This window comes from Harpegnathos saltator, unplaced genomic scaffold, assembly GCF_003227715.2.
Source record: "Harpegnathos saltator strain DR-91 unplaced genomic scaffold, Hsal_v8.6 scaffold51, whole genome shotgun sequence".
Classification (NCBI taxonomy): domain Eukaryota; kingdom Metazoa; phylum Arthropoda; class Insecta; order Hymenoptera; family Formicidae; genus Harpegnathos; species Harpegnathos saltator.
The window spans coordinates 1,198,396-1,208,958 of record NW_020230327.1 but is presented as its reverse complement, the minus strand read 5'-3'; the positions used below and the strand labels follow the sequence as shown (position 1 = coordinate 1,208,958).

General features: G+C 45.3%; 1 protein-coding gene across 1 annotated transcript in view; it reads right to left on the bottom strand.

Annotated features, from left to right (window-relative positions):
* Positions 1-1,495: 1,495 nt before the first annotated feature.
* Positions 1,496-10,563, bottom strand: part of LOC105182164 (homeobox protein unc-4) — a 34,337-nt gene continuing 25,269 nt past the window's right edge. The window contains exons 3-4 of the mRNA XM_011139387.2: positions 4,965-5,168; positions 1,496-3,485 (exon numbers count right to left, since the gene is read on the bottom strand). Of these exons, the coding sequence (XP_011137689.1) occupies positions 2,829-3,485; positions 4,965-5,168 (861 nt within the window). The 3' untranslated portion in view covers positions 1,496-2,828. The remainder of the gene's footprint in view (positions 3,486-4,964; positions 5,169-10,563) is intronic.

Genomic DNA, 10,563 nt, shown 5'->3' with positions numbered 1-10,563 from the left:
CGTTGCATGTAACGTCTTTCCCGGATATATACGGCGGTATTATCATCTCCCTCGGCGATCAAGGAGCCGCTTTGGACTCCGCTAGACCAAAGCGGGCAGGTAATGTCGTTCGTGCCTGGTGACAATGGTTCGCGCGGTGAACGAGGAAGAGAAGATAACCACTGCAGGATTGGCCGGTAATAGAGTCTTCAGGTTCAGGGCGAGGGCAGAAAGCATCGGCCGTTTAAGCGCAGCTCCTCGTGGATGGCTAATAATATTAACCGTGCCGCGCGTCGCGATCGCACAATGGTCCTTTGTGGAGACGCCCGGTCGCGCGCGCACGTAAATGCTCGTAACATAAATCGCGCGCGGCGACACGCTATATTGTCTTCGCACGATACGTATTGCCTCCCGCTCTACGTCCTTCTCTACTTTATTATTGTTTCCTACGGTGTCGTGGATCTCCGTTTGCCGAAGAACGCGGCAAGGTCATGTCGGAGCAACAGTCGCTCCCAGCGTTTGTTCTTAACCCTCGGGCGGCGAGCGGCGATGGCCGACGCGCGATTCCGACGTGACCCGTACCGGCTTTCGTCGAGCATTCCGAGCTCGATCGTGCGGACATTTCTGCACATTTCCGCACAGAACCGGGCAGCTCCTCCATACAGTTGTGCGCATTTCGCGCACGAAGTTGCGCGATACGTCCGCAATGCGATTGTGCAATATCGAGAACCCGCCGCAAAAATCAGCGGGTCCGTCAGAATGGACTTTAGAAATCAGCCGCCGCGATATTTTGAACGACGTCGTATATAAATAGCGCCGCAACTGCAATATAACAGCGGGCGCGATGTTACGCCGGTGCCTATGATTTATGCGCGACTCATTGTTCGCCACGCGACGCCAACAGCGGCCGCATTGTCGTACATCGTTATTATTCTTCCAGTCTCTTTCCCCTCCCGTCGACGTTAAACGAACGAAAGCTCTCGGCTTTCAGCGAGAGCGTCCCAACTCGCGGTGAGCATAAATCGCGTCCGCGTGGATTTGCATAAATCGTCTCCGTGTGATTGAAAACGCAAGCCTTTTCTCCTCGCAAATCAAACCGCGCAGATGTCATTCGTGACACGGCACTTTATGATGGTTTTTTTCCGAAAATCGATCATTTTCTCGAAATCACCTTCCGGCGAACGTAAAATTGCCCTTCGTCCAACGAGTTACGCGTCATACTTTCTTGCAGCAGAAGATTTAAGTTCCACCTGAAGTTGACTACATAAATTTATGTTGCTAATATCCGTGCTCAATTTGCGCCGCGTAAGCAATTTTTGAAGAATTTTTTTCCCCGTTTGAATTAATTTAGTTTTGAGTTAAATGCATAAAAATGTACTTACTATACATGTTGTACTTCTCGGTGGACCGATTGCGCCTCACGCTGCTTTCTTTCGCGCGCGAATTCGACAGAAAGGAAAAGGAACAAGACGGCTTGCGAGAGGATCCAATGACTGAACACCAACGTAGTTTGGAGAATAAATTAATATATTTTTAATGGATATATGATAGGTACTGTTTTCGCATATCCCGGATCATCGTATGGCAACTCTTAATCACCCCTAACCATAAACCGAGCTCATAGATCTATCTTGCTTGCAGGGGGGTGGGGAGAGCAAATCTTTGTACCGCACTGTACTCACGTTCACGTAGGATTTTTTAAGTATATATACAACCAGGCAAAATCCTATCGCAGAGGTCCTCAAAAGCTTTTACCTTTCTCACACCTTTCCGTCCCGATTTGACACTGTTCCTAGTATTACGCTACTATAAACAGGTTGCTAAGAAAAAACTCATCCATTCGCCCAGTCTCTATCCTCCCTGTAAGAATTTTAATCACAACAAGCAAATTTTTCTACAATTTCTCCCGACTCGATCGCGCGTCAGTGTAAAGAGTTGAGAACCCCTGCCCTATTGCTTTAAATAATATCCGCGATCGACGAACACTGGGGTATCAGCTACTCAAATTAAATAAAACAAAACCTCCTTCTCACTATTTACATTAAATACATACGTATGCATTCACTCTTTTGTTTTCTCTCTCTCTCTCTCTCTCTCTCTCTCTCTCTCTCATTCTTGCTGTCGCTTCCTCGCTTCTTTCTCTCTTACCTCGAAAAAGGACGACCCGCCTAGTCAACGAGTGCGCCCTTCGTTTATTGCACATTTTTCCATTTTCTTCTTTGAAAAGAGACACAATGATGAAATCAAACTCACTCAATCTACGACGGTCACGCATGCATTCGATATGTCGAACTGATATATGCCTTCTCGGTCCAAGTTGCTGACGTGTGATTTCCGGATTCCCCGAATGGACTCGAAGAGTCTCCGAGTTACGTAGTTGCGATTTAGCTTCAACTTGCAGATCCTTGAATCTCTCTAAAATTCAATCTATCTACGTGTTGCCCAGTCAATGGGTGTCCCGAGCCTCGAACTCGTGCAGAGATTCTCCAAAGACGTCGGGATACCGAAGATCTAGATGTATCCCATCGAAGGACGTAAGAGTGTCTACAAGTATGCAAGGATATTCGCGAATCTGTTGTCTTCAGTCAAAGGACTGGAACCGCGATTCAAAGGTGGGAACAGGAGCATTACTATGGCCAGTCTCATCTCTGTGCGTCTTTCTCGTTCTTTTCTTTTTCGAAGCAAAAGAACCGTTTTTCAGTCACCTTTCAGTCTTTGTTGATCTGGCGATCACTTCACCGTTCACTGGTATCCCGAAGAGGAGAACCCCAACTAATCGCACTTCACCATCGCCAACTGAGCGTCCCTTTAAACTGGCTCACTTCGGCGTCTCCCCTTTCGCCTATTCACTACGTTGTAGAGGGCGACGTGCAGACTGACGACATCGGCGACGTCGGCGTCGTAGGCGTCGCCGGCCTGCGCTCCGAAGCCCCGCTAGTTCGGTTATTCCCCAGTAGACTATCGATGGAGAACGGGTTCAGCCTCTTTCTCTCCTCCCTGCCCTTCACCGAGAGGTCAATGCTACCGCTTTGGACTTCCTCTTCGCTGGTAGCTTGCCTGATCAGATTTCTGCCTCCGTTGCCAGCCTGCTGACGACCCGTGCCGACGGCCACCAACTCGCGTCGTCGCTCCAGTAAGCTCAGACCCCAATGGTGAATACCGGGTTGATGGTTCAGGTGTTCCATCGTCGGGTTTTGCGGGTTCTTGCGGCTCTCGCTGGATTCGCTGGCGTTGCCCGTCGGGTAACATTCACCGTCCACGGACCCGTCGGCCGCGGAGTCTACTCGTTCGCTTCCGCTCTCGCTGCAGGAGTCCAGTCCGCCTACCACGTCGATCTCCTCGTTAGCATCGTTGCCGGAAGCAGACATGTTGTTGCTCTCGTTGTTTAGGCCTAATTGACCAAAGGAGTTGCTTAGGGGACCGCTCGCGGAACCGCCTCGTCCCGACGCTGCCTCGCTGCGAGACTCCCACTCGGCACGCAGTGTCGACAACTCCACTGTTATGCCCTGAAATTAGAGGGAAACCAAAGGGTGTACAAGAGGGAAATACCTCATAATGTCTCTACAGGGTGTTTGAAAAGATATTCCTGACTTGCAGAATAGACGGTACTCGTTATACTGTGAATAAAGAGTGCTTAGTAAACACACAGATCGAAAAATCAACTCTCTCAATGTTGCAAATGTTTTTCGATTTTGGTAAGCAGGTTATTTCTGTGCTTCCATCGGTATTTATGAAAGGACCACAATGAAGCTCCAGCTCATTTTGTATTAATAGTCAGGGAATATTTAAACAGAGCGCATATTCATTGAAAAACGAGTTGAATCGGGCCGATTGTCCTTAAAGTTTTGACATGGTGATTTCAAGATGCGGAAGATAAGCCACGACCTGGACAGCCTTCAACCATTGACATTGTGAGTAACTTAGTGAATGGTAATCCACGAATTTCAACAGAAGAAGTCGCAGAAAAGTTAGATGTCGATAGATCGATAGCATTTCAACACCTAAAGAGGATTGGGTGCAATCTAAAGCTCGATATTTGGGTACCATATGTTCTCATTGAGAAAGACAAAATTGACCGAGTTTCCGCGACAGTTTCTCTGCTCGACCGACAAAAGAAGGGTCCATTCTCGAAGACGTCAGTGAGTGGTGATGAAAAATAATCCAATATAATAATGTTCAACATAAACGAATTTAGAGAAGAAGACATCAACCTGTCAACCTATGCCAAAACCTGGCTTGCGTTCTTAGAAGGTGATGTTATCTGTTTGGTGCAAAGGCGCAAACTCTTTTTTGAATTGTTTCCTGTTGGTGAAACGATTATCTCCAACAAATACTGTCAACAACTGAACAATTTGAAGACACTCGAGGAAAGCTTTCGAGTTTGAAAATCAATCGAAAAGGTGTCGTCTTTCACCACGTCAGTCACCTCACGTTTTAATGCAGACACAAACTGAGAGGCCTTTTATTGCATTCTTCTGACATCGCTATCACTTGCCCGGTCATTACAGGATAATTTGAGTGGAAATGACTTTTCATCTTTCGAATCCTTAAAAACCACGTTTCTTTAACGAGAAACCGCGTACATTATATGACATTCGTATGTCGCCAGAATATTGGAGAAAAGTATCGAGAATGATTATGGTATAGAGAATGATGAAAAATATTTGGCCAATTAGATGACAACTTTTGTATGTCACATCACCAAATAACCTTTATTGAAAAAATGGCCACGGACTTTTGCACTCACCCGATAGTTGTAATAAAACGATAAAGTTAGTTCTAATCCTAATTCAACCCAACTCAAAGGTATATTACCCAATCTGACCAAAATGTGAATTGACAGAATTGGGAATCTTTTATAAGCAGTGCAACTTGCATCAAAAGATTTCTTTGGCGCGAGACATCCGTAGATCTTTACGATCGCTGTAGATACAGGTTTCCTGTAGATTCAATGATATCTACAGGTATAAATATCGGCAACTTACTTTAGCAGCGAGCTTCCGTTGCTGCCTCTCGAGAGCTTTGAGCAACTTTTTCTGTCTCCTTTCGCGTTCTTTCCGTCTCAGTTCTTCAGGTGGGATGGGTTCGCCACTGCAACTTTGAGGGTGAGCGTTATGCGCCGGCCTCCCGGGACCCTTCTTCGTGTGTTCCTTCTTTCGCCATTTTGCCCTTCGGTTTTGAAACCACACCTGGAACAACGACAGTTAAAAATGAAGGATTCAATTGTTCTTACGTTGTACTAAAAATAGATAACGATCCTTTTACTGATAAAAAAATGATATCGGAGCTCATATTTCTCATCAACACCATTTTCTAATGTGTGTGTTTCAACTAATTTTCTGGTTCAAAAGAAGGAAGAAAAGTCATAAAAAAAACCGTCAATCAGCGCTAATCGCGACGTTGGCAGCAAACATCATCTGAATCGCATCAAGTCTTCGCAGCGTGTCGCGTAAATTTCCAAAACCCCCTCCCCTCGTGCCCTCCTTCCACATTTTCCCGAGCGGCAGAAAATTGCGGGTGACTTAAATCTTACAACGCCGCTCTCGCGCGCAGTGCTATCAGAAGCGACACGAGGAAGGGCGGATACATTAAGTTCCGAAATTACAGGAAGATTCCTGTCTCGGGACGAAGGACCAACGACCCTCGCGGGTGTCCTGATTCATCGAGGAGGACGGCAACCCTTTGCTCGCGTGAACGTTCGTGGCATGAACCACGATTTAGGGCTAGCGTGGGCCACGGCGCGACCGAGGGTAGCAGAGGCGCTTGTGAAGAAGCGGGGCCAATGGGAGGGGAAGGAAAGGGGCGAGCTGGAAGAGGTGGCTAGAGGGAGAGATGAAGACATTAGTTGTACGGCTCGACCGTCGAGCGGCGCTGAGCTCACGCGAGCCGAAGATCAATAGATCCCCTCGCGGCTCCCTGAAACACCTTTCTAGCGTCGCGTAGCTTTACGACTTTCTTCGACTTCGGGGTACTTTACGAAGCCACGGAAGGGGTCCAAAGTGCTAACCTCCTTCCCGTTATTCGTGAGTCTACGTTACCGGCGATTAAACTTCGCGGGATCATAATTAATTCGATTACTTCGACGGGGCTCGATTAGAATCCGTCGCGCAGTTACGTTATTTAATTCCCCAACTTTTTCGCCCTCGGCCGGAGAGAGAGAGAGAGAGAGAGAGAGAGAGAGAGAGAGAGAGAGAGAGAGAATCTCGTACGGAAGCTTATCCTCAAAACTTACCGCGGCGTGCCCGGTGCTTCACGCAGAAGCCGGCGCAGCTGTAACGTGTTACGTCAACGTGTGACGCGTGGGAAATGCGAGTCGGAGCATTAACGCGGCTATTCGTCAGGAATTATCGGTGGCCGATAACAGTCAACAAGCAGTTTCGTCCGATTACGCGTGAGAGCCGGACGTGTTCTCGATGAACTAAATAACCATTTTTTCGTCGGGTGCCGACAGGCGCGCATCGTCAGGCCGCGCATCGAGGCAAGGTGCAGACTGAACATTGTAAGCAAGCCGACTAGATTAACATGCGTAAAGTCTATCTTCACGGCGGCAAAAACGTCGGCGAGGCGACGCCGACGTCGAGCAGATAACAGCAATCGCTGTACAAATGTGCCGCCGGAGAGATAATGCATTCTAATGTAATTATATATTCCCGCCAATTAATAAACGATGTCGTCCGCCGCGCCGATAACGAAAGAATGCTCGCTTGTTCGATTGAATCGTTGCCGCGCTGCAATTAATTTTTTGCCTCGTTGTTTCTTCATTTCCGCAACGATCGCTGATATTTCGGCCGGTCTCGGTATCTCGGTGTACAAAACGCATGGGAAGACGGCGCGCTCTCACACGCTCTCGATTACCGATCGTAACTGTAGCGAAATAACGCGCGCGTACTTTATTCCCCATTATTCTATTATAAAAGTAACAGCAATTTGTATTGGCTGAGCCTCGCCACGAGGCGAATGTAAACAATAGGTCGCAATAAGGCCGCGGAATAATTGCGTTACGCTTAATGGATGCGATTGGCTCGACATTTTGCAACAAGTTCGCCGTTTTATCGATGCAGTACTCCCGAGCCTGTCGAATGCAAATCGTGCCCCGATAATGGCGATGTCGCGCGCGCGAGGGAGAGAGAGAGAGAGAGAGAGAGAGCTTTCCTCGATCGCGATAAATCAAAACGCGTCGTTCGCGGTCTTATTTATGACCGGCTATGACTCGCTCAAGTGCCTCGCATAATAATGCGAGACCGGAAGCGCACATGCGCGAGCAAGGGGCGAAATTGGCGCGTAATGGCAGCCAGGCATGCCGGGAGATTTTGACATCGAGGGATTTGTGAGTCCTCGGATCTTCGGCGAGTCCCTTCGGATCTCCCGCGCGAGAGATCGGATTCTGCCGGGCGGAGAGAGACAAGCGAGATGGCGGAGACGATAACCCGGCCGAGTGGTGACACAATGTGACACGATGTCACACAGCCGGTGCGTCTTTTCGAAGGGACATCCCAGCGACAGGGAATAGCTCTCAGATTAGATAACATCGATCACCGCGTACGATAACCCTTGCGAGCGTATGGTACTCCTGCGGGCACCTTTTTGAAATATCGCAGCGGCGAGATCGATAAATCGACGGTCGATCGACGTCATCGACCGATTCACAGCCGAACGCAAGATGTCCTCGCGAATATAATTAATACCCACCGGCCTTTGGCGTCGGTTGAAGTTTCCAAGAGAGACGGACTTCGCCTGACCAAACCAAATTTTATTAATACAAAGCCCATATTCGTTGCTTTTACATTGGCGACATGTACCAGGACCCTATTTCTGATCCCTATAAACCGCGCGCGCTTTGGATCTGGCCCGATTCCACGACATATTATACGAATTTATTCTGCGGCCGCTGCGAGCATCAAAGATCACCAAGACGATAGGCACGAATTTAAAGTGACTCGGAATTGAGTTTTCGAAGCCGACAGACATCGGGGGTTGGTTCCGGCCTCGGACCTTTGCCCCCTCGCTCCGTCTCGAGGGGGTAGTTAGTCCATCTGCTCGGTTACCTCTGAGATCCGTACGAGGGTGCAAAATCGACGCAGATTTATTCGCCCGGCGACCGTCCATTTAAATAACGCCGCCGCTGATAACACGCTATTGTGCCTCGATGACGCTTTCGCAAGGATCGACTTAATGTCCCGCGTCCGTTTCTTCATTTATCTGTTATGCAGCACACGATTAATGTTCATCAAACCTGACTTTTCGAAGTAATCGTAATTGTTGACGTGTCTATTTCTGTTCTTTCATCATACGATGCGAATGTTTATTGCGAGGGTTACGATTGATTCTTTCATCGTGACTAAATTACTCGGACTAATCTCAATAATTAGGAGACAATGAATGGAGAGCAGTTAAGCGGTCAAATCTGTACATAAAGAAGATCGCAACGCGATGTGAAATATTCAATATCGCAACTTCGTTAAAGAGAGCCTCATAAAATTGAAGCCTCCGGTGGAAGCCTTCGAAAGGACCTATCACGACGTAGACGATGTAGACGTCCGTCATTAAGGTTCCATGAAACTGGCATTAAATCTGTTCCACGTGGCCAGCCCTCTTCCGGTGCTGCGACAGCTCACGCCCGCGTTCTAGGAACGCAATCCAGCTGAATCCTTCGACAGGACCGCGAAGGGCAGACCCTCAATTTCACGGCCGGTCGGACATACGGTCACCCTTAGGTCCTTCAAGCGGATATTTATATTTATCTGCTTAGACACGCGCGTTAGACCCCGCAAACAGCGCATCCGTCCCCTTCTTTTATATCGGTGCGCCTCCCCATTTGATGTGTCTCATCTTTGCTCTTATCTTCTTTCGTATCGCACTCCCGTTACATTCCGCAAACGGTTCGACATAATGCTTCACTTCTTATCCTCTCTTTGCTCCTTGCTTGTTGCTGTTACTCGAGAAAAGAATTTTACACGCCTAAACGCGATCCTAAACATTTTGTATCTTCTCGCTAAAAATTTTAAACATCTTGCAGCGGATTTTCAGCAATAATTAAATAAGATTTTCAACAATGTCTAAAGTCAGGATAAAAGCGGACGAATAGAAAGGGACGGAAGAGAATATAAATAAATAGATAAATCCGATGTTTCGCTCGGCAGAAATAAAGCATACTGCTTTTGGCAACATTGCAATTCCAGTCGTGTTAACACTAGAAGGACCGGATTTGACGACTTCCCTAGAAGGACCCTAGGAATCAATTTGGCTCCAAGCATATCTTTTCGTAAATAACAAATAGAAAGAAACGAAATGTACAGATCATTATTAGAGATGTGCGAATGCAAGAATGTTTATGTCGAATCGAATCGAATCGAATCACATTTTTTAAATTCGAATTCGAATCGAATCTATGAAATTTCATTCGAATCGAATTGAATGAAATCGAATTGAATAAAAAATTTAACATGACTATTAAACATGCAAATAATGATGGAAGATTTTAATATGAAAGGTAATATTGATATTGTAATATTATCTAAAAGTAAAATATATATTTAAATATTTAAAGTAATTTATAATTAAGTTATTAATTATAAGTTAAGTTAGTTACAAGTTAAGGATTCAAAACATACAGGCCGAGATGGCTCGTTTTGTAGCTGATGCGCGCAAACGCAAATGTATTTGAGATTCGTTTTCGAACTTTCGCGATTCGAAATTTTCGAAATATTCGGATTCGAATCATAGGGATTCGGATTTAAATCGAATCGAATTACATTAGATTCAATTCGATGCGATTAAAATTCGAATAGTTCGCATATCTCTAGTAATTATAAAATTTAACAATAATATCATTAATTTATTGAACAAAAAAACTGTTAGTTATATTATATTCAATTTTTTTTAGTCTTTGGTGAAAGACTAATCGTGAAATACAACGCTATTATGTATTACAGGAAACGCATTTGTACATAATTTTCTTTGTACATTTTCCGCACACAAATTTTTTTACACGAACGACATTTTCCAACTTTGTGGTTTCTTCGCAGATTTTTTTTTATTTGACAAAATAGTCGTTTGCCTGAAGCATCGTTGGATTTAGTTTCTTCTCCGCTTGAACAAAAAATTTGAGACTTTCGTCTTTGAGCAACATATGGGGCACTCAACTTTTTCGCGATATTCTGTAAAAAGATTCTTTTTGATACTTTTTTACACGTAACTTCCTCGTATATCATCCATGCATTTATAACAGCAAAATCCAAAATATAATAAAAAATATGAACTTGCCAACGGCGAGATGATATATGTTCATATGTATGTATATAATGATTTTTCAAGCGAACAAATAGATAGATACACATAAAAATATTTATTTATCTACTTAAAATCACAAAACTTGTAAATAAACCCGTAAAACATATGAGAATGCAATATCAGATATAAGGGAGTCAAATTGGTTCCAACGATCCTTCCAGGTAGACAATTAAATAAAAATTTAACCATCTTATATGATTGAAAAATTTTTTTACCAAAATTAAGAACATGAAAAATAATGAATAGTCACAAAAGGTTATCACGTGGAGGCAAAGTTGAAAAAAGTTGTAACAG